Source organism: Solanum verrucosum, unplaced genomic scaffold (genome assembly GCF_900185275.1).
Source record: "Solanum verrucosum unplaced genomic scaffold, falcon-dt-bn FXZP01000097.1, whole genome shotgun sequence".
In the NCBI taxonomy this organism is placed as follows: Eukaryota; Viridiplantae; Streptophyta; class Magnoliopsida; order Solanales; family Solanaceae; genus Solanum; species Solanum verrucosum.
Window position 1 is genome coordinate 10,956 of NW_026020256.1, and position 27,920 is coordinate 38,875.

The 27,920-nt window shown below is 36.6% G+C and overlaps 1 protein-coding gene and 1 pseudogene across 1 annotated transcript; one reads left to right on the forward strand and one right to left on the reverse strand.

Moving 5' to 3' along the window:
• Window positions 1-1,191: 1,191 nt before the first annotated feature.
• On the reverse strand, window positions 1,192-14,876 carry LOC125833266 (uncharacterized; annotated as a pseudogene).
• Window positions 14,877-19,174: 4,298 nt separating this feature from the next.
• On the forward strand, window positions 19,175-21,199 carry LOC125833267 (adenylate isopentenyltransferase 5, chloroplastic-like). The gene is made up of 3 exons (XM_049512418.1): window positions 19,175-19,388; window positions 19,590-19,786; window positions 21,143-21,199. Exons 1-3 carry the CDS (start codon window positions 19,175-19,177, stop codon window positions 21,197-21,199), a joined length of 468 nt encoding a protein of 155 aa, XP_049368375.1.
• Window positions 21,200-27,920: the final 6,721 nt, after the last annotated feature.

Here is a 27,920-nt window from a genome sequence, read left to right on the forward strand (position 1 = left end):
CCTCAACCCTTTAGGCCGTTCTCGATTTGATTTCGGTTGAGGACCTTGTACGAAAGGTGCTAATACCAGTGTCAGAGTTGGAATTGGAGGTGCAGTAATTGTAGGCTGGGAAGTCCTGGCCCTGGGTGAATCATTCCGCCTCTTAATTCGCCGCTCAGCCCTGCTTGATAATTCAAAGGCCTTGTGTTTGCCTTTCCCTTTCTCGCAAGTTTTGGAAAGTTTAGCAACTTTGCTTCTGAATGTATCTACATCATTGCTCATTGTAATCCCTTTAGTTCTATCTTGGGGTGGCTTGCTTCTTCCTGGAACTTTAGATTTAGCCATTTCTGCAAAGAATTCGAAGAAGTCGGAACAACTAGATCGAGTTTTACAGAAACATACTTTCAGCAGGATTTGTCGAATAGCTTGGTGAGTCGCCAAAAGGTTACAGAACACTAATTATAAGATACATGTGGTTAAAATCTAAATGGGATGATTTCGCGAATTTCCGAAGGGTCAGGCAAGTTCGCCTTAGCGCTTAGAATAATCTAAAATTCATCAGAAAGGCACATCACACGACATTGGATAAAATTACTTGAAATGAGAGAATCCATACCAAAATTAAATGCAGGGTTTGGAGAGCCAACCTTTTAGGCAGATTAGATCAAGACTATGATGCTAAGCAGCAGGTTATTATAGATCCAAGCATTACTCAAACGGCTAAAATACTTACGATTTGCAAAAATTCAGAAAATACTAAGTAGGTGCAATTTTCGCGAGAATCAAGAGTAAGGGGTATGTAAAAAGGTTGAAAGTTAAGGCCCTTGGTTTTATAAATCCCATCCAGATCTAACCCATTCGGCGACATTATTTGGATTTGCTTAGTTACTCAGCGATCCGCTGAGTGTTCATCTACCTCACTGAGTTTTACAGGACCCTTAACCAAAGTGAGGATCCAAACATCGGTCTTTGTAGCGGTCGCCGATCTAATCTGCGTTTCACCAATTGGATTTGAGTAATTCATCTTGTACTTTTCAGAAACTTTTCATGGTCCATTCCTACAAAATCAAAACACCTTTATTTCAAAAATAACAAACTTAAAGTAGTTAAGGGTTTTGGGTTGCCTCCCAAACAGCTCGTTAGTTAATGTCGTCGCACGACGCAATTGAGCACCTAACTTTCACTTTTGGAGTTGGCCAAAACATCATTTGGTCACCCCTTGTCTTGTACATGACAGAGATCAGGCATTATGTGATCCAAGAGAGTTTCAATTTGTTGGATGGATCTAGAGTGAGAACTGCTCATCTTATTTAACGCTTCTACATTTTCTCTAATCTTCTCTAGCACTCTATCTTCTTGATTTAGCTTTCGAAGGATGGTTAATAACATATCTTCGATATGTTTATTTTCAATATCCATTGATCTGCCCTGCTCAATAGGTAGTTTGCATTTGCTTTTCTCTTTGGACATCACTTCCAGTTCCTCGACCTCTTGGGTCAAGTTGTACATCTGACCTAGAAAAATGATTAAATGCTGGTCCTTCTCAGTATCCTTGTTAGTTTAAGCCACAAGGTCAAGAAATTTGGTTGCGGTCTCATAGGAGTATTTATCGCGACCGCCTGGCATAAGTCGGTCGAGTAACTCTCTGTTTCCGGGACTAAGACCCCTATAGAAGCATTCCAGTAGAACTAAATCAGGGATTTCATGAGTTGGGCATTGTATCAATAATGTTTTAAATCTCATCCACGACTCATGAAAAGGTTCTCCTCCTAGATGAATGAAGTTTAGGATGTTATCTTTGAATCTCATCACTTCTACTAGGAGGTGCTCCATTGGTCCACTATCCCCATCATGTATACTCATTATCCTGTCTCAATACACAGACAAACTAGACAAAACTAAAAATTAGGTAAGTAGACTACGACTAAGAAGAAGAAAAATTCTACTAATCTTAAAATTCTCAAATAACGCCACTCCCTGGGAGCGGCGCCATTTTGATGCTTATCGTGACCAACGACACTAACCTACGGTATGAGTGTCTACGATCGTCGAGAGTATAGTAACCCAACTAAAAGTTAGGGCCGTGTTCCAAGGGAGTGGTTTGAGAATTGATAGAACAATAAAATTAAGCTCTAACTATTCGTAGCTAAAGACATTAACGAACAAAAACATGGTTAATTAAAGGGGGTGACACGAAAGTGTCAAATATCAGTTGGGTTTTTGTCACAAGTAGTAAAAATAGCAAAAATTAACAAGAAAATCAAGTTTAGATAAATCGTTGGGTACATGCTTTCAATAGGAAATTCGGAAGATAATAGTGACTAGGCTAAGCTTTAGATGAAAATAAGTTCCCTCTTGGGAAACTTACCCCGTTTCAAATGGGTTCCTCTCGGAGACCCATTTGCCGCATGAAGACCAGCCTACGCCTTACCCCACTCACTCTCTCGAGCTGTGTGTTAGGATCTGGGACTACGGCTCACCCTCTTGGGCTAAACCTCATGTCGACCCATTCCTTAGGCCATCAGTATTGTGGTCTTGGTTTCGTAACCTCCCTCTCGAGCAAGCCGAAAACACATAGGTGGTTTTGTATTTGTAACTACAAACTCATTAAATTAAATCCCAACCACTAGGTGAAGTCACCATTAAAATACATCTACCCAGTCAGCAAGCAAGACCCAATAGCAATATCAACACATATTTGCTAAATCACACCCCAAGAATGGGGTTTTTAGCCACATAACAAGAAATAACAAAATACACCTAAAATGATACTAAAACCAAATGGGTATAAGAAATTAAACCTTTATTTAAGAAAAAGAAAAAGAATGGAGAAGACCCACTTCCAACTTGCGGAAGATGAAATCCTTCTCTCTTCATGTCTCCCACAAAACCCTCTCCAAACTTGAGAGAAAATATCTAAAAACGTACTATTCTATTCTAAAATTAATAATAATGGTTCGAAACTTCTAAAATTAATAAAGAGTTTAGTATTGATAGCCATCAGAAATTAGTGCAGGCGGATAGTTCGGCGAGGTTAGTCGAGTCTGCCGAATGACTCGGTGACACGCCCTTCCTCTGTCTCATCACCGTTGAGTGCTTGCCTACAACATCTTCATGTTCTGGACCATTGGGCGGTATAGTACTGCTTCGCGGAACTATTAAGCAAAGCGTCGACTGCTCCTTTCATCACCTTTTTGATCCTTTTCCTTTAGGACTTCGCATACTGGAACAAAGGGCAGAGTCTGTCCTTTTGGCGAATCACCAAAGGTTCTTGGCAATGCTCATACTTCAGCTTCCTCATTCTTTTCAGCCTTTTTGTTCCTTTTTGTGCCTAAGTGTCCATGCTTCTACTAAAACTTCAAATACCTGAAACTTAAGAGTTTTCATCATATATTGAGAAAAAATATGCCGTCAAGGACACTATTTCTATCAAAATAAAGCCCTAAATGAGTCCTATTTGTTGACTCATCAATATACTGGGTACACATGGTTTCATACTCATACTACTCTTGATGCACTCGTTTGTGGTGCAGATTTCATTTTAAATTTGAGCGCATTTCTTGGAGCTGAAGTGTGAGTTTGGATTATCTTGAAGTTGTGGTGAGCTGCTTGAATTTTCTGCGGCCTACAATTATTTAGGTTGTGTTGGTATAGGGTATTCCTTATGTTTAGACTTGTTAAATATTAGAGACTTGTATTGACTTTAGAATGTTTTGTACTTATAACACTAAATCTTGCGGTGGTAATTTAGGTTTACACATTTCATACTTGTAAATAACTTAGTGTTTGGATATTATATTTTCGCTTATCTTTCTACTTTAATTATTGAATTGAATTGGTAAAAGTATTGGGTTGGCGTACCTATCAGTTGGGAACAGAGGTGTCATCACGACTTGTGATTTGGGGTTGTGACAATCTGATCTCCTAACAATGTACATCTAATAACTTTATCCTAAAATATATTTAAAAATAATTACCAAAATTCAAGTTGACATATCGATAAATTTTTCAAAAGTCATTATTATCCTAAAAGATATCAATAATTCTGAATAGGGTATGTCAATTAATAAGTCCACAAACAAATTTTACTATAAAAGCTGAATGCAATTTCTTTCATAGCCACCATCAAGAAAAATATATATATTTTTTTACACAGTTTATTTCATCTCAAGCAATGTTTCTACTTATTAACTTTATATTTACCTGACTGTTTGCATGAGTGGTTTTCATCAGATTATTTACTATTGTAAACTATTTATTATTTTGATTTTATTTTATGTGTAGCTAAAATAAATACTTTCATAAACAATAACAAGTTCAATAAGAAGAAAGTGGTGTTCATAATGGGAGCAACAGGAATGGGAAAAAATCGTCTCTCTGTTGACCTTGCCAGTCATTTTTGAGGAGAAATAATCAACTCAAACAAATGCAAGTATATAATGGACATGAAATTGTTACAAACAAGATCACACACACTGAGAGGCAGGGTGTACGACACTATTTGTTAGGTATATATATTTATTTCCATCAATATTTATATCAAATGACTACCTATATAATTTAATAGTTGTAATTGTAGATTCTAGTGGAAATATACTTTACTATTAAAAAAATATTTATTCTAATTCTGAGAAAGTTAATTTGATCACATTTTCTTAGGTGAAATTGAGCCAAATTCCGATTTCACAGCTCAAGATTTTTGTTTGCAAGGTATTGTCTACATAAAATTTTTTTCTAAGACTCAACCTGTTCCAATTATTGTTGGAGGGTCAAAATAGTATATTGAAAAACTCGTGGACGACCCTGTGTTTATGTTCAAATATAAGTATGATACTTACTTTATTTGGATTGATGTAGAGCAATCAGTCTTGAACCGTAGAATTGACTCGAGGGTTGATGAAATGGTCAATGCAGGTAATTTTTGTAATTGTTTTATAAATCAATAAAGATATAATAATGCATTTAGCTAAAAACTTTTCTTATATAATTTTCTTAATAATATTTTTTGTTATCAAATATATGTTCCACTAAATAAAATTCTTCTTAAATTTCTGTTGCATGCAGCGCAAGTGGATGGGTGCGGAAAATTTTCATTCCAGATGTAGATTGCACCAAAGGAATCCGACGGTCTATTGGTGTCCCCAAAATTGACAAATATTTAAGTGAAGAAACGAATATAGACGAAGATGATGAATCAAAGAAGATGATTCTTCAATCGTCAATTGTAAATATCAAGTTTAATACTCGTTTATTAATTTGTCACCAACTTCACAAGATTCAACGATTAATAAATGAGAAAATGTGGTTGGTGCATCATACTATTGCTACTGACGTTTTCAAAGGAGATAGAAAAGAAGTTGTTGATGAAGCATGGAGGAATACGTTTTTGCAACCATGCATGGATATTGTGAAAAGATTTCTAAAAAATGATGATCACAATATTATTATTGAGTGAACATAAACTATCATTATTTCTACCTGAGCTATTTTGTCTCTCCGGCACTTTCATTTTGGACCTACTTTGTACAGTTTGTTATTTATAGAGAAAATATTTATTTTAAGTTCCGATCCAAGCCCATGCCCCAAGTCCAAGTCCAAGTCTTCTATATTTAATATATATTAATATAAATACGTACTTACACAATTACATGAGATCATTCATAATGTCAAGGTCATAGTCTGAGAAAATAAATGACCATTAATGTTCGGGAAGATTCTACTCTAAAAGAATTTGAAAGAATAATATTCTTAACTCAAAATTTAAAATTTTTACATAAAAAAAGAAGAGAATAGTAAATTTACATTCTATCGGTAATGATCATTTAAGGAAATATATTTTACCTAATTCAATCACGGTGATGAAATCTTGATTCAATAAAATCTTTATTTATTATTACATGATGCACAAGTTAATATAAATAATCGTAATTGAAATATTTATCGATAATTGTTCCCTTCCTTCTAATGGAATTAGACTTAACGGATTTTTGATGGGTATTATTGTCTTTTTCATACGCCATGACTTAATTTCATTTTTGGTAATTAATTGGGGTCTAAATTGATAGGATTCAGTTTACGCTTTTCCAAAAAGAGCTAGGGTTTTGAGAGAAGAGAAAAGAGGAGAAGATGCAAGGATTCGTCGATTTCTTGGAGATTTTCGCATGGATTTCGTCAAGGGATGTTCCCTATGAAGTATGTGACTTCACACAGCGTTGGGTTAGTTCACCCATGAGCCAAACATGTTTATTTCAGTATGATTTTCATCCGAAAAGATTAAGACTTTGATGTTCTTGAGTAGTATTCTTGAATTGCTTTCGTTCTTGAATTTGGGATAAGATTGAGGAGTTCTTGAGAGTTTAAGGTCAATTTTAGAGTTGTGTTTTATTAGATTCTTGTGTACATATGCTGGGTCTCTGAATCTAAAGAGAATTGGAGAAAAGGAATCAAATTTAGGCGAATTGGGGCTGGAAAATTAAAAAGGAACAAGTCGGACAAATCAGGGTACCAGGTCCGCGACGCGGACCTTTTCCTCAGATTTGGAAAATATTCCCCACATCACGGAGCGGTCACAGACCATTCTGCTTCAAAATTTATTTTGCGACCAAATAATTAAATGCATCTCCGCGTCACGGACTTTCTTCTAGACAGTGATTTCTTGATCTTTTCTCATGTTTAACTATCTAAAAACCTCCTAAACATTATGAGATCTTTCCTATCACAAATCACAGTCCTTGAATCCATAATTCAATTCAAGGAAAGTTAAGAGTCAAGTCAAGAGAAGTTAAGAGTCATGTCAAGATAATTTAAGAGTCAAGTAAAGAGAAGTTAAGAGTCAAGTCAAGAGAAGTTTATAGAGTCTTCCAAAAGTCTTTTACAAATGTTTTAACTTTGTTTTAAGAGTTGAGTTTTGAGTTGAGTAAGAGTAAAGTTGAAGTTCATTTCTTCAAATTATATGGGGACTATGTATTCCCAAAGAGTTAAAATGTTTTCACATTTAAACAAGAAAGGAAACTAAGATTTTCAAAGAGCCTTTGAGCTAGTTTTCAGTAAAGAGAAAATGTTTTCACAATTAAACAAGAAAAGAAACTGAGATTTCCAAAAGATCCTTTGAGCTAGTTTTCAATACAAAGTAAATGCTTTCACAATAAAGCAAGAGAGGAAACTTTGATTTCCAAGATAGCCTTCGAGCAAAGTTTTTGAACAATTATCTCAAAATACAGAAAGAAGTACGTTTTTTAAACATAAGAGCTAGTATCATATTTTTGGGAGTAGTATTGAGCTTCGATATGGGGGAGAGTTCAGACAACTCACAGCCCCTATAAACCATGTAGCCACCATGGCTAGAAAAGGGTCCTACTTTTCAGATGATTCCTTAGTGCTTTTTAGCATAGACTAGTGGATGCACTTAGTAGTTTAGGTTCTATACTTATGGCAAGGTATAGGATAGCCCTAGCAGCGTCAGGCAAAATGTTTTATCATCACGATATCTCTTAAGTGATGGTTGTCGGTTAGAGAAACTCCTACAATAGTATTTTGTATTTTTATATACATTAGAAATATTTGTATTTTCATATACAAACAGATTTCATATTGTATCTTTGCATACATACAAAGTTATTATTGTATTTCTAAATACACAGAGTTGAAAACCATGTTTTAAAGCTTTTCTTTATACTGCATTTATTTATTGTGCTTTATATGAAATCAATTCAGTTCAGTTGAGACCCGATTTGTTTGTTCAGTTCCTTTCAAGCTTATGTCATGTTTTAGAATTCCTCTCGCATACTCATACAATCAATGTACTAATTCCATTCGGCCTGTATCTTATTATGATACATACACAAGTAACCATGATCAACATCCAGCGCATCATTGATCCAGTTGAGCACTTAGAGTCTGGTGGTGAGCCTCCTTACTTTTCAGAGTATCCATTTTATTGCCTTCAAGTATTTAGTTCACTAGGATGTTTAAGGTCTTGTACCGACATCCATCTCAGTTATTAGAGGCTTCATAAATAGACAGTCAGTTAGTTCATTTGTCTTTACTTTGTGATTGGCTTATGTTCAAATTTGAGTTGCCACTTTGGCTAAGTAAATGTTTATTTCTAAAACATTATGATTTTAGTTTGAGACAATTGAGTTATCTTGCATTTGAGTTCTTTTCTAAATCCTTAAAGTCTTTCGATGAGTAAGTAAGCCAGACATAAGGTTCGTTTGGGGCTAGCAATGGTTCTCGAGTGTCAGCCATGTCCGGGGTGTAGGCTCGGGGGGTGACAAACTTGGTATCAGAGCACAGAGTTCAAGAGTCCTAGGGAGTCTATGAAACCATGTTTGTAGAGTCCTAGTTTTCGGTGTGAAGCGCGCCACATCTATAATTAGGAGGCTGAAACATTTAGGAACTATCTCACTTCTTTCATATTCACTTTGTGCGTAAGAATTCATCTCTAAAAAGTTTTGTTCTAACTCATGCTTACGCATTACCGATTGTGACTTGGGCTATTTGTTAGAGTGCTTCCATAAGGAGTTTCTTTCCCCGTAAGCTAAGAGAAGCAAAGATATGGTTGTTGATATGAGGAGTTAGATGAGTTTGTTTGCTACTGGGCGGTCTCGTCTATCAAGAAAGGAAGGAAATGAAGCTATGCTAATAAGGGATATGGACATAACAAGGCTAGTGATCCATGTGCAACAAGTTGAGGAAGACAGGTTGAGGGATAGAAAAGAGTCAAAGAATATGAGGGCTATGACATCGGGGAATGAATTCGGGCAGCAAAAGAGTAATGTGAACCGGTCTTTTTTCCAACATAAGCAGAAAGGACCTGCTCCATCATCGGCTAGTGCACCTGCATAAGGAACAAATTTGAGTACAATAGTCAGAATTCTCAGAATTTCAGAGCTAGACCTGCGCATTGGTAAGGTACTATGGCACAAGGGTATACTAACATTTATGCATGTGCTAAGTGTGGTAAGAGCCACCCAAGGGTGTGTCGTGATGGCTCCACTGGTTTCTTTTAGTCTGGGTAGAACGGTCATTTTATGAGAGAGTGTCTTACGAACATACAAAGTAATGGTAATGGGGCAATAAAGCCCAATCTTCTTTAGTTGGTCCACCAGACAGAGCTACACCTAGAGGGGCTACTTGCGGTACTGGTGGAGGATCAAATCACCTATACGCTATCACCAGTGTCCAAGACCAAGAGGATTCACCAGATGTTGTCCTTGGTATGATACAAGTCTTTAACTCTAATGTTTATGCTTTACTAGACCCATGAGAGAATTTATCTTTTGTAACTCCACATGTTGCAATTCCTGAGCAACTTAGTGAACACTTTAGTGTTTCTACACCTATTGGTGAGTCTATTTTAGCAGAGAGATTCTATCGTGATTGTCCCCTTTTCGTCAATCACAAGATTACCATGGCTGATTTAATTGAGTTAGACATTGTAGATTTTGATGTCATTCTTGGTATGGATTGGCCTTAGTTGAATGTAGAACTCGAGTTGTCAAGTTTCAGTTTTAAAATGAGCCAGTCTTAGAATGGAAAAGCAGTTCAGTAGTGCCTAAGGGTCGTCTCATTTCGTACCTTAAGGAAATGAAGTTAGTTTCTAAGGGGTGTGTCTATCACTTAGTCCGAGATAATGACTCTAGTGTTGAGATACCTCCTATTCAGTCAATTTTAGTGGTAAGAGAGTTTCCCGAAGTCTATCCAGACGATCTTCCCAGAGTCCCTCCTGAGAGAGAGATAGACTTCGGTATAGACATTCTTCCAGATACTCAACCTATATCTATTTCTCCATATAGAATGGCTCCAGTAGAGTTAAGAGCAGTCGAAAGATCTCCTTGATAAGGGTTTCATTCGACCAAGTGTCTCACCTTAGGGCGCTCCGGTCTTATTTTTAAGAAAGAAGAATAGTTCCCTTAGGATGTGTATAGATTATCGCCAGTTAAATAAGGTTACCATCAAGAACAAATATCATCTCCTAAGGATTGATGATCTTCTCGATCAGCTTCAGGGTGCTACTTGTTTCTCTAAAATAGACCTCAGATCAGGCTACCATCAGTTAAGAGTAAGAGAATGTGATATTCCAAAGACAACTTTCAGGACTCATTATGGTCATTATGAGTTCCTGGTTATGTCCTTTGGTTTGACCAATGCACCTGGAACATTCATGGACCTTATGAATAGAGTATTCAAGCCTTATTTAGATATGTTTGTTATTTTCTTCATTGATGACATAATAATTTATTCGAGGAATGAAGAAGATCATGCTAGTCATATCATAATAGTTCTCCAAACTCTAAAGGATAGAGAGTTGTATGTCAAGTTCTCTAAGTGTGAGTTTTGGCTTAAGTTTGTGGCATTCTAAGGCCACATTGTGTCTGGATAGGGAATTGATGTTGATACTCAGAAAATTGAGGCAGTGTAGAATTAGCCTAGACCCACATCTCCAATTGATATTAGGATTTTCTTGGGTTTGGCTGGCTATTATAGAAGGTTCGTAGAGGGGTTCTCATCTATTTCATCCCGTTTGACCAAGTTAACTCAAAAGACAGTAAAGTTTCAATGGTTTGAAGCTTGTGAGAAAAGGTTTTAGGAATTGAAAAAAAGGTTAACTACTACCCCAGTATTGACCTTACCAGAAGGTACTCAAGGTTTTGTGGTGTATTGTGACGCATCTAGAGTTGGTTTGGGTTGTGTGTTGATGCAGAATGGCAAAGTTATAGCTTCTGCCTCCAAACAGTTGAAAGTTCATAAGAAGAATTACCCAACCCATGATTTAGAGTTGGCTACTTTAGTATTTTCTTTGAAAATATAGCACCATTATCTTTATGGTGTTCATGTGGATGTGTTCACCGATCACAAGTGTCTTCAGTATGTGTTTAGTCAGAAAGAGCTTAATCTCAGATAGATGAGGTGGTTAGAATTACTCAAGGATTATGACATGAGTATTCTTTATCACTCAAATAAGGCTAATGTTGTTGTTGATGCCTTGAGCAGGTAATCTACGGGTAGTACTGCCCATTTTGAGGAAGATAAGAAAGAGTTAGCAAAAAAGGTGCATAGACTTGCACGATTAGGAGTTTGACTAATGGATTCCACAAAAAGAGGAGTAGGGGTGATGAATGGGGTTGAATCATCATTAGTGTCAGAAGTGAAAGAAAAGAAAGACCAAGATCCTTTATTGCTTGAATTAAAGGCAAGTGTTCATAAGCAAAAAGTGATGGCTTTTCAACAAGGGGGAGATGATGTTTTGAGGTATTAAGGTAGATTGTGTGATTGATTTCAAGGGTAATTGGGATGATCACCTACCTCTTAGTGAGTTTGCCTACAACAATAGTTACCATTCTAGCATCCAAATGACTCCTTATGAAGCTCTTTATGGGAAAAGATACAGATCGCCTATTGGATGGTTTGAAGTTAGTGAAGCTGGGTTGATAAAACTAGATTTTGTTCATCAAAATACGAAGAAAGTGAAAGTTATTCAAGAGAGGTTGAAAACAGCGCAAAGTCGTCAGAAATCCTACACTGATGTCAGGAGAAGGGAGCTAAAGTTTGAAGTAGATTATTGGGTCTACTTGAAAGTTTAACCCATGAAGGGTGTTATGAGATTTGTTAAGAAGGGTAAACTTATCCCCCAATATATTAGTCCTGAGCAGATATCAAAAAGGGTTGGAAAGGTAGCTTATGAGCTAGAGCTACCACAAGAGTTAGCAGCGGTTAATCCGGTATTTTCACATTTCTATGTTGAAATAATGCATGGGAGATCCTTCACTTATCATACCTATCATGCCCCGAGCCTACACCCTGGACGTGGCTGGCACTCGAAATCAGAACCGGAAACATACACCAAACCAACAAGAAACTTCAACAACACAAGCACAACTTCAACAAACACAACCACAAACTTCAACAAACACAACCAATCTTTTCTCAGAATTAAAACGAGTTTGGCGTGTGGGGGAATGAACCAACCCAACACTATGATCTCACATAACTTAATAGGGATCATCCTCGACGAAATCCACGACGATCTCTACTAACCTTGCTTCTTCTTCTCCTCTTCTCTATCAAAGCCCTAACCCTCACTTTTTAAAAGGGAAAACTGATTAAAATCAGTCTAGACCCTTAATATAACTAAAAGAAATTGTTAGGAAAAAGACCAAAATACCCTTACAAATTCGGACTAAATTGCCCTGCCAATAGCCCAACTTCCAAAGGGCATAACTCACTCATACAAACTTGGCGGAGTTGGAAAGATCATTCCACGAGCTTTCCAAACATAACTGGAAATACAGCTAACTCATCCTGAGCTAGGAGTTATAACTGTCTGAAGTTGAACAAAAACTCTTTTTTTTCCATAGCTAAATTTCCAGATTTTTTTTCCTTTCAAAAAATAACTATTTCCAATTCTAAGCTTCTTCATAGCTATTTCAAATTGCTGGATGTTACAATATCTCCCCCTTGGGAACATTCATCCTCGAATGACATGACTCTTACTAGGCTAAGGGTGTAAATCAAACTCAAACACCCAACAAGCAACAATGCCCACAATCCACCTTGATACATCAAAACACCATCTCCCCCTTGTTCAAAAGCCATTATTGCTTATGAACATTTTGCCCGTAATTCCAGCAAGATAGGGTCTAGGACTTTCTCATCTTCTACTTCTGACACTAACGGTGACTCGACCCCGCTCGTTACTTTTGTTCCTCCTTCTGCAGAATCTATAAGTCTGACTCCCAGGTGTGCCAGTCTGTGCACATCTCTTGCTAATTCTCTCTGTTCTTCCTCAACATGGGCGGTGATACCCATAGACAACCTGCTTAAGGAATCAGCAACAACATTTGCCTTACCAGGGTGATAAAGAAAACTCAAGTCATCATCTTTGAGTACCTTAAGCACTCTCTCTGTTTAGATTAAGCTCATTCTAAGTGAACACACCCACATGAACATCATACAACAATCACGCCATATCTTCGAAGCGAAAACTACAATAGCCAACTCTAGCTCATCACATTACACTCCGATTTGCCTAAACTCGACTATTGATCTCAAATCCATTTTATATTCAGATACCTAGTATGTACTCAAGAACCAAATATCATGACTGGGCGGTAGTCAACTTCTCTTTCCATTTCTGAAAGTTTTCCTCACAAGCTTCAGACCGTTGAAACTTTACTGTTTTCTGAGTCAACCTGGTCAAATAAAACCCTTATCTAGTACTATATCCCTTTAACTGCTATTTTAACTCTTTCAACTCTGCTGGTGCCATTCTATATGGTGAAAAAGAGATAGGACGAGTATTTGGAATAATGTTTTACCAAAGTATATGTCTCTCTCAGGAGAGATTCCGGGTAGATCATCAGGAAAAACTTCTGGAAACTCTTACTATAAGAACTGACTGAAAAAGAGGTATCTCAACACTAGAGTCATTAACTCGAACTAACTGATGGATACAATCCTTCGAAACTAACTTTCTCGCCTTGAGGTACAAAATGAAACAACCCTTAGGCACTGCTGAACTACTACTCCACTTTATGACTGGCTCACTGGGTTGCTCAGGTATAACATCAAAGTTAAAAGCAACATAAGGAGTTACAAAAGACAAAGTAGCTCTAGGGTCTGGCAAAGCATAAACAACAAAGTCAAAGACTCGAATCATACCAATGACAACATCTGGTGAATCCTTTTGCTCTTTGCGACTATTGATTGCATATGGGCGGTTTGCTTCTCCGCCTGGAATAGAAGTAGCTCCTCTAGGTACCATCCTATCTGGGGGAGCAAGTGATGAAGTTTGGGCCCTATTGCTCAGATTTCCTCTACCTTGCCTGTTCTTAGGTTACTCCTTCATGAAGTGACCCTCTTGTCCACACTTAAAACAACCTGTCTAGCCATCACGACACTTACCTAGGTGGGTTCTACCACACCTAGCACATGCAGGAGTCTTACTACCCCTTGGTACCATATTGCCTTGAGGATATGCAAGTCTAGCCCTAAAACTATAGGAATTTCTATTGTACCCATCTTTGTTCTCAAGTGCAGGTGCACTAGCAGATGGTGGAGCAGGTCCCTTCTGTTTCTATGAGAGGGATGACTGATTGTCATCATTTTTTTGATGCCTGAACTCGTCCCCTACTATCTTAGCCCTCTTATCCTTAAACTCTTCTTTATCCTTGAACTTATCCTCCTCAACTTATTGTAAATGGATCATAAATCTTGCTAGGTCAATATCCCCTATCAACATAGCTGCCTTGTCTTCCTTGCTTGACTGATGAGACAACCCAACAACATATAAACTCATTCTACTCCTCATGTCCGCAACCATCTCTGGAGCATAGGGGGAAAGTTGTGTGAACCTCAGACTGTACTCATGAACACTCATAGACTCCGGGTTAAGGGTGAGAAACTCTTTTATCTTTGCCTCTCGCAACTCACGAGGAAAGAAACACCCCATGAGGGCACTCTCAAACACAACACAACTCACTACTGGTGCATCCTCAGCCCTATTCTTTTTCAATTGGTCAAACCAGATTCTAGCAACACCCTTCAATTGGTATGCAACTAGTTCCACTCTCTCTGACTCAGCAACATGCATCACATCAAATACCATTTTTAGCTCCTCAGTGAAGTTCTCCGGATTCTCACTAATACTTGAACCTGTGAAGCTTGGTGGGTTCATCCTTAAGAGTTCACAGATCCTTGAAGTATCAACCACTTCGTGTCGATTGTCTCTCTGCCTAACATGAAAGGTCGCAACTTGACTTAACATCCGGATAGCTTCACGAAAAATCAGCATATTTGATCTCTTCTTGGGTTTGCACTTCTAGGGTATTCGGTAACTTTTGTTCCTCAACACTCTTCATGGTTGGACGAACTCTAACTGCTCTTCATGGAGGCATAATCCTCTGAAAACACGCGCAAACATGAATTAGAAAGAAACTTTTTAGAGATAAACTCTAACGCACGAAATGAATGTGAAAGAAGTGAGATAGTTCCTAAATGTTGCAGCTTCGTAATTATAGATGTGGCGCGCTTCACACCGATAACTAGGACTCTACAGACACGGCTTCATAGACCTCGTAGGACTCTGGAACTCTGTGCTCTGATACGAAGTTTGTCACGGCCCGAGCCTACACCCTAGACGTGGCCGACACTCGAAATCACAACCGGAAACAAACACCAAACCAATAAGAAACTTCAACAACACAAGCACTACTTCTACAAACACAACCACAAACTTCAACAAACACAACCAATCTTTTCTCGGAATTAAAACGAGTTTGGCGTGTGGGGGAATGAATCAACCAAACACTATGATCTCACATAACTTAATAGGGATCACCCCCGACGAAATCCACGATGATCTCTACGAAACTTGCTTCTTCTTCTCCTTCTCCTTTTCTTCTCCTCTTCTTCTCCTCTTCTCTCTCAAAGCCCTAACCCTCACTTTTTAAAAGGGAAAACTGATTCAAAATCAGTTTAGACCCTTAATATAACTAAAAGAAATGGTTAGGGAAAAGACCAAAATACCCTTACAAATTTGGACAAAACTGCCCTGCCAACAACCCAACTTCCAAAGGGCAAAACTTACTCATACAAACTCGGAATCGCGCAAAATTGGCGGCGTTGGAAAGATCATTCCATGAGCTTTCCAAACATAACTGTAAATACACATAACTCATCCTGAGCTAGGATTTATGACTGTCTGAAGTTGACCAAAAAATCATTTTTTTCCATACTTAGAAAATAACTATTTCCAAATCTAAGCTTCTTCATAGCTATTTCAAATTGCCGGATGTTACGATATCAACAGAAGATATTGGTATCAAGGATAGCTTATCTTATGAGGAGATTCTGGTTAAGTATCTAGATCGTCAAGTTCGCAAGTTGAGGACTTAGGAAGCAACCTCAGTCAAAGTTCTTTGGATGAACCAGTTTGTTGAGGAAGCTACTTGGGAAGCTGAGGAGGATATGAAAAAGAGATATCCATGTCTCATTGAAACCGTAGAAATGCCAGACCAAGGTACTAATTATCTTCTTAGTACTCTTTAATTTATAAGTTAGCATATTGTAATTGCATTGCTTGTTGGGTGTTTGAGCTGAATTGTACATGTTACACCTTATCCTATTAAGAGTAATCTCATTCGAGGGCTAATGTTCCCAAGGGGGAGATATTGTAACACCCCGTAACTAGAAAGAAGTTAAAAATTGGAAATAGTCATTTTTGGAAAGAATGAAAAATCTAGAAATTTGTTAAGTTATGTTAAGTTTGAGTTTTTTGTCAACTTCAAACGATCATAACTCCTATTTCAGAATGATTTAGGCGCGTTTCCAGATATTTTACGAAAAATCTTGGAATAATCTTTCCAAAGCCGCCGAGTTTGCACGATTCCGAGTTCGTATGAGTGAGATATGCCCATTTGAAGTTGGGCTGTCCAAATAAGAAAAGTCTAACCCGGATTTTTGAAGGGCATTATGGTCCTTTCAATACCCCATGACTTAATTTCATTTTTGGTAATTAATTAGGGTCTAAACTGATAGGATTCAGTTTACCCTTTTCCAAAAAGATCTTGGGTTTTGAGAGAAGACAAAAGAAGAGGAGGAAAGAGGAGAAGAAAGAGGGATTCGTCGATTTCTTGGAGATTTTCGCATGGATTTCGTCAAGGAGTGATCCTTTCAAGCTATGTCAGTTCACACAACGTTGGTTTCTTTCACCCACATGCCAAACATGTTTATTTCAGTATGATTTTCATCATAAAAGATTGAGACTTAGATGTTCTTGAGTTGTATTTTTGAATTGCTTTCGTTCTTGAATTTTGGATGAGATTGAGGAGTTCCTAAGAGTTTAAGGTCGATTTTAGAGTTGTGTTTGATTAGATTCTTGTGTACATATGCTGGGTTTCTGAATCTAAATAGAATTGGAGAAAAAAAATCAAATTTAGGCGAATTGGGGATGAAAAATGAAGAAGGAATAAGTCGGGCAAATCTGGGTACCAGGTCCGCGACGCGTACCTGTTCCTCATATTTGGAAAATCTTTCTCGCATCGAGGAGCAGTCATGGACCGTTCTGCCTCAACATTTATTTAGCGATCAAATAATTAAATGCATCTCCGCATCGTGGACTTTCTTCCAGACAGTGATTTCTTGATCTTTTCTCATGTTTAACTATCTAAAACCACTCCAAAACATCGTGAGATCTTTCCTATCAAAAATCAGAACCTTGAATCCATAATTCAAATCAAAGAAAGTTAAGAGTCAAGTCAATAGAAGTTAAGAGTCAAGTCAAGAGAAGTTCAGAGCCAATTCAAGAAAAATGCATAGAGTCTTCCAAAAGTCTTTTACAAATGTTTTAACTTTCTTTTAAGACTTGAGTTTTGAGTTGAGTAAAGAGTTAAGTTGAAGTTCATTTCTTCAAAGTATATGGGGACTACATATTCCCAAAGAGTTAAAATGTTTTCACATTTAAACAAGAAAGGAAACTGAGATTTCCAAAGAGCCTTTGAGCTAGTTTTCAGTAAACAGAAAATGTTTACACATTTAAGCAAGTAAGGAAATTGAGATTTCCAAAAGAGCCTTTGAGCTAGTTTTCAGTATAGAGTCACTGCTTTCACAATAAAGGAACAGAGGAAATTTGATTTTAAAGATAGCCTTTGAGCTATGTTTTTGAGCAATTATCTCAAATCACAGAAGGAAGTATGTTTTTTTTAAACATAAGAGCTAGTATCATATTTTTTGGAGTAGTATTGAGCACCGATATGGGGGGAATTTAGACAACTCATAGCCCCCATAAACCATGTAGCCATCATGGGTAGAAAAGGATCATACTTTTTAGATGATTCCTTAGTGCTTTTTAGCATAGACTAGAGGATCCACTTAAAAGTTCAGGTTCTATACTCATGGTAAGGTATAAGACGGCTTGGTAGCATGAGGCAAAATGTTGTATCATCATGATAGCTCTTATGTGATGGTTGTTGGTTAGAGAAGCTCCCACTGTAGTATTTTATATTTTTATATGCATCCGAAATATTTGTATTTTCATACATAAACAGAGTTCATATTGTATCTTTGAACACATACAACGTTATTATTGTATTTCTAAATAGAGAGAGTTGAAAACCATGTTTTAAAGCTTTTCTTTATACTTTATTTATTTACACTACTTTATATTGAAATCAGTTCAGTTCAGTTGAGACTTCTTCAGTTCCTTTCAAGCATATGTCTTGTTTTTGAATTCCCTTCACATACTCGTATATTCATTGTACTGATTCCATTTGGCCTGCATCTAATTATACTGCAGACACAGGTAACCATGATCAGCATCCAGCGCATCATTGATCCAGTTGAGCACTCAGAGTCTTGTGGTGAGCCTCTTTGCTTTCCGGAGGATGCCTTTTATTGCTTTCCAGTATTTAGTTCACTAGGATGTTGTGGGTCTTGTCCCGACATCCATCTCAGTTATTAGAGGCTTCATAGATAGACAGTAAGTTAATTCATTTGTCTTTACTTTGTTGTTCGCTTATGTTCAGATTTTACTTGCCATTTTAGCTAAGTAAATGTATATTTCTAAAACATTATGAGTTTAGTTTGAGAGAGTTGATTTATCTTGTTTTTGAGTTCTTTCTTAATGCTTAAAGTCTTCCGTTGAGTAAGTAAGCCAGGCCAAGGATTCGCTTGGGGCCAGCAATGGTTCTCGAGTGTCAGCCATGTCCGGGGTGTAGGCTCGGGGCGTGACAATATATATATATCTTTAATATGGTATACCAATTAATAAATTCGAAATCACATTCTTACTATAAAAGCCTAGTTGTATGTGATCTCCTAACAATGTACATCTAATAACTTTAGGCCTAAAATATATTTAATAATAATTACCAAAATTCAAGTTGACATATCTATAAATTTTTCAAAAGTCATTCTTATCCTAAAAGATATCAATAATTTTAAATATGTTATGTCAATTAATAAGTCCACAAATAGATTTTACTATAAAAGTTGAATGCAATTTCTTTCATAACCACAATCAAGAAAAATATATCTTTTTTTACATAGTATATTCCATCTCAAGCATGGTTTCTACTTATTAACTTTATATTTACAAGATTTTTCAATGTCTGACTGTATGTAGGAGTAGTTTTCAGGAGAATATTTACTATTGTAAACAAATTATTATATTGATTTTATTTTATGTGTAGCTAAAATGAATACTTTCATTAACAATAACAAGTTCAACAAAAAGAAAGTGGTGTTCATAATGGGAGCAACAGGAATGGGAAAATCTCGTCTTTCTGTTGACCTTGCCACCCATTTTCGAGCAGAAATAATCAACTCGGACAAAATGCAAGTATATAAGGGACTTGAAATGGCTAAAAAAAGATCACACACACTGAGAAACAAGTTGTACGGGACTATTTGTTAGGTATATAAATTTATTTCTAACAATATATTTATCAAATGACTTCCTAGAAAATTGAATAGTAGTAATTGTAGATTCTAGTGGAAATATACTTTACTATTAAAAAATTATTTATTCCAATTCTGAGAAAGTTAATTTGATCACATTTTCTAAGGTGAAAATTAGCCAGATTCCGACTTCACAAATTTTTGTTTGCAAGCTATTGCCTACATAGAAAATATTTTGAAGACTCAATGTGTTCCAATTATGGTTGGAGGGCCAAATTCGCATATTGAAAAACTTGTGGAAGACCCTGTTTTCATGTTCAAATATAAGTATGATACTTGCGTTATTTGGATTGATGTAGAGCAATCAGTCTTGAACCGTAGAGTTGATATGAGGGTTGATGACCTATTAGTCAATTCTCAACTACACACTTATACCTTATGGGGTCCTATTACCCCCCGAATTTTTTATTTTCGATATTTTATGACCCTTAAATGATGACTTGTCCAAGAAGGTGAATACACCTCTTGTAGGCGCGTAAGGGTTCAACAAAAAGACATAAAATAACTAAAATTGAACTAAATAATCCGTGTGGCAGTATCTCATTGGATATATAAGTAATTCATTTTTTTTATTCTTTCCCTTTTTTAATATCACAAAATTGTTATACCCATTTCATGATTTCTTCAAGTTTTTTTCAAAGTCTTCCAATCGTGGTCTTCTAAATTTCGTCTCTAGGAGCTCCAAATCAGTTTATAGCTACTGATTTATGCTTAGTTAATCATACATCAACCATTTTTAGTAACAACAATCACCTAACTCATAAGAAACTTTCATATATGAAGCTTAAAAATGGAGTTCAAGGTTTTTCTTAAACCCCTCATAATTTCAATAAAAATAAATAAATAAAAAGAAGTCAAACCACAATGAACCAACAATGGTGAATTTAAAATTTCACTTTCTAATTTCATTGTTACCAAATTTATTTTTCAGTCCCACATTTATGAATACTTATTTGTGGAATTTTGTTTTTTGGTTGGATTTCAAATTGAAAGTTTATGTAGACTAGCTATGGAGTTGTTCTTCTTATTTAATTTGGTGTAGAGAATTTTTCATCATTTTCTCTTATTATTCTCTAAAGAAATCGTTCTTATTTTGGAAAAACAATGTCTATGTGAAAGCACTTTTTGTAAATTTCAATTTCTAAGTTTGATAAAAATGGAATTTTTACATAATTTTACAGGGGATTTTTAAATTATTATTTTGTTAAGGCTTATAATTTACAACAAAAAAAGAAAAAGAATTAAAAAAAAAATGTACAGTGATTCATCGCGTGTGCTGCACAGCTTTGACATAAAACTGGTTATGCCTTTTTAGGGAGGTGATTATTCCATATTTAAATAGTTCGGGGGAGGGGGGGGGGGGGTAATAGGACCCGCATATAGAATAAGTGTGTAGTTGAGAATTGGCTAATAGGTTGAGGAGACTTTTGACTATTTTCTCTTTGGATTGATGTAGAGCAATCAGTTTTGAACCGTAGAGTGAACATGAGGGTTGATGAAATGGTCAGTGCAGGTAATTTTTTTAATTGTTTTATATATCAATCAAGATATAATCATTCATCTAGCTAAAAACTTTTCTTATTTAATTTTCTTAATAATATATTTGGTTATCAAATCTATATTCCACTAAATAAAACTCTTCTTAAATTAATGTTGCATGCACGACTAGTAGATGAGGTGCGACAAATTTTCATTCCAGATGCAGATTACACCAAAGGAATCTGATGGTCCATTGGTGTTCCCGAAATGGACAGATATTTAAGAGAAGAAACCAATATAGACGAAGATGATGAATCAAAGAAGGCGATTCTTCAATCGTCAATTGCGAATATGAAGCGTAATACTCGTTTATTAATTTGTCACCAACTTGACAAGATTCAACATTAATAAATGAGAAAATGTGGTTGGTGTATCATATTATTTCTACTGACATTTTCAAAGGAGATAGAAAATAAATTGTTGATAAAGAATGGAGGAATACCGTTTAGCAACCATGTGTGGATATTGTGAAAAGATTTCTCAAAATAGAAATGATCACAATATAATTATTGAGTGAACATAAACTATCATTATCTCTAGCTTGAGTTATTTTGTCTCTTCGGCACTTTAATATAGGACCTATTTTGTACAGTTTGTATCGCATTACAGATATATATATTAAATGACCCTTCTTTCTATATATATTATTCTTGTCTGTAAAAACATTGTTATTTATAGAGCAAATATTTAAGCTTTCTAAAAATATTTATTTTATGTTCCGATCCAAGCCCAAGCCCCAAGTCCAAGTCAAGTACAAGTCTTCTATATTTAATATATATTAATATAAATACGTACTTACACAATTACATGAGATCATTCATAATGTAAGGGTAATAGAGTGAGAAATAAATTATCATAAATGTTCGGGAAGATTCTACGCTAAAAGAATTTGAAAGAATAGAATTCTTAACTCCAAATTTAAAATTGTTACATAGACATAGAAGAGAAAATAGTAAATTTCCAATCTATCGGTAATGATCATTTAAGGAAATATATTCTACCCAATTCAATCACGGTGATGGAAGCTTGATTCAATAAAATCTTATCCATTATTTCATGCTGCACAAGTAAATATAAATACTTGTAATTGAAATAGTTATCGATAATTGTTCCCTTCCCTACAATGGAATTAGACTTAACACTTATGACGTGTTGTTAAATAGTGTAAGAATTGATGAATTATCACTTGAATATATTCCTTCAGAAATATTATTGAGTTCTTTTTACAATCCTTTTGAAATTGATCTTTTCGTCAATTAGGTGTGTGATCTCATAACAATGTTGTCACGACCCTGACCATCGTGATTGACACCCACACTACCCTCCTGTGGGAGAACCATTACTACAACCCAAAACAAGCAACTAATCCAAAAACTAAGGCATTTAAGTTATGGAAGCAAGTTAAATACTTAAGGAAATAAATAGAGTTCCCATAAATTCTAACAAAAGTCTAGCAATAATAAAGTAATCATTGTTCAAGTACGCATACAACCTATAAGTCAATGTAGCAAACATCTAAAGTTTCAACAAGTCTAAACTGTCACGCCTCAGATCTGATTAAGATGGACAGGCACCCGATGTCTAAGTGGCTCGGGAGAACCAACTTACAACCTGCACTTACCATACATTTAACTATGATAACTATGAAGCTATGACAAGCTTATATGCCGTGTAATGATAAAAGACCGACATAGACAGGCCCAAAACTTATGTACAACACTTGGCCGTGGAGGCCACAATTGTGAAGAGACAAGACACAACCAAACTTTATACATTAGTCTACAAAGCCTCTACAAGATAGACAACCTTAGTTTAGGTCGGGACAAGGCCCCGCCTTACCCTTATATACTATACGGTAACAAAATAGATGGCAAAGACTCGATTAAGCCCTGAATCAACTTGGACCTCACCAATAGCAGCTGAGTGTCCTATAATCCTACTGGGGAGGTCTACTAGCTGGAGTGCCTGTGGCTGCAGCATGAAATGCAACGTCCCCCGAGAGGGACGTCAGTACGAATAATGTAATGAATATGTAAGGCAATAACATATGTAAACAAGAGCTCAATTGAAATCAAGTATCAATATGTAAATGCATAGATCAGATTAAAGACCACCCTTGTTGCTGTTGTGGGATCACGTACATTATAATCTGTTCTGTAATTTTCTTTACATTGCGATCTCTGTAAAGCATGTGATACAAATAACCAACTGATCAGTGGTAAAAGAGGATGACCCATGCTAGGCATTTTAACCCCTGAGATGTTGTCCTCAAATATATAAATTTGGGATCGACCCATGCTAGGCTTTTGCCCCTTGGCTACCACCCTTACACATATACCGCTTCATATAGTTTCTTTAATCTTTGAGATTGTTATTTTGGTGGTCATAATTATTTTTGAGCATCAGAACTGTGGATCAGTAGTAGGAAACATGTGAATATGCACTTAGGGCAGTAACAATAACACAAGATGGAAATGTAACACTAATTAATTACATAAGAGCTCAAATGACACAATGGACCTCATTTGATTGACAGGAGGAATCACAAAGTTACTGCTGAAATTACCCTTTTCTCATACCAATACTTGGAAAAGTAAAGATGCACACATATATTGAAGCAATTCGACACACTAAGGAAAGGGTAAATATTGTTAGCAGTGTTTGGGATTGTACGGTGCCACTATGTGTCTTTTACTTGAAAGAGCACTTAGGAAGCTCACTTGCTGGTAGTGACACAAGCAGAGTTCATGCCAAAGAATATAGAATCGAGTAATCTTACATACCTTGTTGTACCACTCAGATAGTACAACGAATTAACCTCTTTCCTTTCCGATTATTAATCTACAATGAAATAAGTAACACAACTAATATTAGTAGCTAACCAACAGATTGGGCTACTTGAACTTGGCAAACAGTAATTAGGCAGCAATCCCATATTTATCAAACCGATGGTATGCATTCCACCCCTTCTCCTTTAATAACGTTATATACAATACGACCTTCTAATAAGATCCCCTGAAAATCCTCGATCTTTATAACATATGCAAAACAATATACAAAGGGGTTGCAAGCAGCAAGCTCATGCAATGCCCAATTAGATGGTACGTTACTGCACCCTTTACCGTTTTATCCTTTAACAAATTCTCATGACTTCTGCACATGCCTCCTTATGTTACTATACACAAATCAGTTTCTAAACATCAGAATGTGACATTAGCAATATGAACTCACGGTTTCCGACCACTGCCCCTTGAGAATCCAACTAACATTACATTTAAAATGCTCAAATGGGCTAACAATTGAGTTAAAGGGGGCTCCCCTCCATGGCTGTCCCAACATGCACAATCAACCAGAACATTCCCCAATCTCACACCATGTAAAAGGAACAATTCTCAGCTCATTAACACATACCAAATCCCCTAACCGATTCAACCACAAAAGAGGGATGAAAATTTTAGTAACTCAGCTTGTTGGACAACAACCTCACTTGCTAACTTCAAGGTTCAGGTTGTCTTTTCCAAATTATCTTAAGGTGAAATCAGTTCCTCCTCTTGAATTTCTTAAGATGGGAGATGTTACAACAACTTGTAATTGAAAAATAAAGGGTTTTCTCAGATTTTTATTAGTGAACTTGCAGGCCAGCACTTTGGAGCTTCTAGGGTTTCTTTTTGGGAGTAAATTGTTGTAGAACAAGTGAGAGATATATGAAATGAATTTCATTCTCTTAAGGGTCCTTTACGGACGTTTTTACATTAAGAAATATGTAGAAATATCTAGTCCCTCACTTTAAGTAAGCAGCTACATCACTCCCTTAATTTCTGCCTGCATCACTTAGTTGCCCTTTTCTTTTAAAATGCAGTCCACATATTTCCTAAGTAGGTGAATCACCTACTTACCACTTATTTAAGTAGGTCAGCAGTTAATCTACCATTAAGAACCTATGTCATCCTTTCTACATAAGCTACACATGTACGTAAGTAACTTAATTACGTAAGACATCCAAATCAGTAGCTTAAGCAAGTAGGTTGATTACTATGACAAATTATACTTTACTTACTCCATTTAGCCTCAAACCTCTTTCGAATATTGTCAAACCTATTTCAAACCCTCACTACTCACATAGAACTAGTATATGCAAAATATGGGACGTTACATCCTCCCCTACTTAGTAACATTCGTCCTCGAATGTTTGCCTAATTATTCAGCTTCAATCAAGTTCAATCAAGCCTATGTTGAATTCTACTGTTAGCCACATAATACGCACAAACTTATACTTACTTGTTACTGCCTCAACTCAACACTTTGACCCTTCTCCTCGGATTGAAATAAATAAGGATATTTGGACTTCATTGCCTCTTCCGCCTCCGATGTAACTTCTTCAACTTGTTGGTTTCTCCATAGTACTTTTACAGAAGCTACTTCTTTATTTCTTAGTTTCTTCACTTGTCGATCCAAAATTGCGATGGGTACTTCTTCGTAATTGAGATCTTCTGTAACGTGTACATCATCCGTATGAGTGATACGAGATAGGTCGCCTATGTATTTTCGAAGCATTGAGACATGAAATACTGGATGGACTGTTGAGAGCTCTTGAGGTAGCTCTAACTCATACACGACTTGACCAACTCTTCGAATAATCTTATATGGCCCTATATAGCGCGGACTCAGCTTCCCCTTTTTACCAAATCTCATTACCCCTTTCATTGGGGGTACCTTCAAAAATACCCAATCTCCTATGAAAAATTCTAGTCCTCTCCTTCTATTATCTGCATATGATTTATGTCGGCTTTGAGCTGTTGCTAATCGTTGTTGTATCACCTTAACTTTTTCCATAGCTTGATGAACAAGATCTGGCCCAAATAAGGCAATTTCGCCCGCTTCAAACCATCCGATCGGTGACTTGCACTTTCTCCCATAAAAGGCTTCATAAGGTGCCATTCTGATACTTGAATGGTAGTTGTTGTTGTAAGCAAACTCAATAAGCGGCAAATAATCAACCCAACTACCTTTGAAATCTAATATACAAGCTCGCAACATATCCTCAAGTGTTTGGATTGTACGTTCTGCCTGACCATCCGTTTGAAGGTGAAAGGCTGTGCTTAAATTTACATGGGTTCCTAAACTCTTCTGAAATGACTTCCAAAAGTTCGCGGTGAATTGAGCTCCTCCATCAGATATAATAGAGATTGGCACTCCATGTAGCCGAATTATCTCTTTAATATATAACTTTGCATACTCTTCAACTGTATAAGTAGTCTTGACCGGTAAGAAGTGCGCTGCTTTGGTGAGTCTATCAACAATCACCCATATGGAATCAAACTTCCGAAATGAGCAAGGCAAACCAGTGACAAAATCCATATTAATCATATCCCACTTCCAAATTGGAAGTTCTATACGCTGCATATAACCTCCAGGCTTCTGGTGCTCTACTTTAACTTGTTGACAATATGGACATTGAGCTACAAATTGTGCAATGCTCTTCTTCATGTGACCCCACCAATACACTTTTTTCAAGTCATGATACATTTTTGTTGATCCCGGATGGACAGAATATCTTGAATGATGTGCTTTCGTAATAATTCTCCTTCTTAGTCCATTTATGTTAGGTACACACAATCTGTTTTGGCATTGAAGTACTCCCTCTTTTGTAAGCTCAAATGTCTTTGTCATACCTTGTTGTACATTCTCCTTAAGCTGTAATAGGATAGGATCCGTGTACTGCTTCTCTTTCACCTCCGCTACGAATGAGGATTCTGCATCATTTTGCACAATAACTGCTTCATCTGGAGATTCAAGAAGGAGAACCCCCAAGCTAGCTAATTGACGTAGATCTTTAGTTATTTGCTGCCTTCCTATGGACTGCTCATAAGTGATTACCATCATTTTTTGACTTCAAGCATCAGCTACAACATTTGCCTTCCCGGGATGATACAAGATATCAATGTCATAATCTTTTAATAACTCAAGCCATCTTCGTTGCCTCAAATTCAGATCCTTTTGCTTAAAGATGTATTGCAAACTATTGTGATTAGTATATATATCAACGTGAACACCATACGAGAAGTGGCGCCATATCTTCAAAGCAAGCACAACTGCTGCTAGCTCTAATCATCGGTTGGATAGTTTTTCTCATGTGACAGCAACTGCCTTGAGGCATAAGCTATCACCTTACCATGCTACATGAACACACATCCTAAGCCCACTCCCGATGCATCACAATAAACTATGTACCCTTCCATGCCTTCTGGAAGTACCAATACAGGTGTAGAAGTTTTGGTAATGGTGCGGAAATAGAAGCAAATCCTTCAACAAACCTTCTATAATAACCTGCTAGCCCACGGAAACTATGAACCTCCGTAGGTGTTGTAGGTCTTGGCCAGTTCTTCACAACTTCTATCTTTTGGGTATCAACCTTTACTCCTTCATCAGATACAATATGACCCAAGAATGCCACAGATCTTAACCAAAACTCACATTTAGAGAACTTTGCGTACAAATTTTGATCAGAAAGAATCTGTAACACCTGCCGCAAGTGATTAGCATGTTCCTCTTGAGATCTTGAATACACCATAATGTCATCTATAAATACTATCACGAACACATCCAAAAATGGCTTGAACACCCTATTCATCAAATCCATAAAAGATGTTGGTGCATTTCTTAGCCCAAATAACATAACTAAAAACTCGAAATGACCATACCGTGTTCGAAAAGCCGTCTTGGGTATATCTTGATCTCTGACCCTGACTTGGTGATAACCCGACCTCAAATCAATTTTTGAAAAGCACTTAGCACCCTGTAACTGATCAAACAAATCATCAATTCTTAGGAGGGGATATTTGTTCTTAATCGTTACCTTATTCAACTGTCGGTAATCAATGCACATTCTCAATGAGCCATCTTTCTTGCGTACAAATAAAACTGGTGCTCCCTAAGGGGACATA

Bases quoted from the DNA above. Each gene is read 5' to 3' on its own strand.
- LOC125833267 (XM_049512418.1), top strand. From the start codon at position 19,175: ATGAATACTTTCATTAACAATAACAAGTTCAACAAAAAGAAAGTGGTG. The intron at 19,389-19,589 runs GTTAGGTATATA...TTTGTTTGCAAG, and splicing joins CAAGTTGTACGGGACTATTT to CTATTGCCTACATAGAAAAT. The intron at 19,787-21,142 runs GTCAATTCTCAA...TTCCAGATGCAG, and splicing joins TGAGGGTTGATGACCTATTA to ATTACACCAAAGGAATCTGA.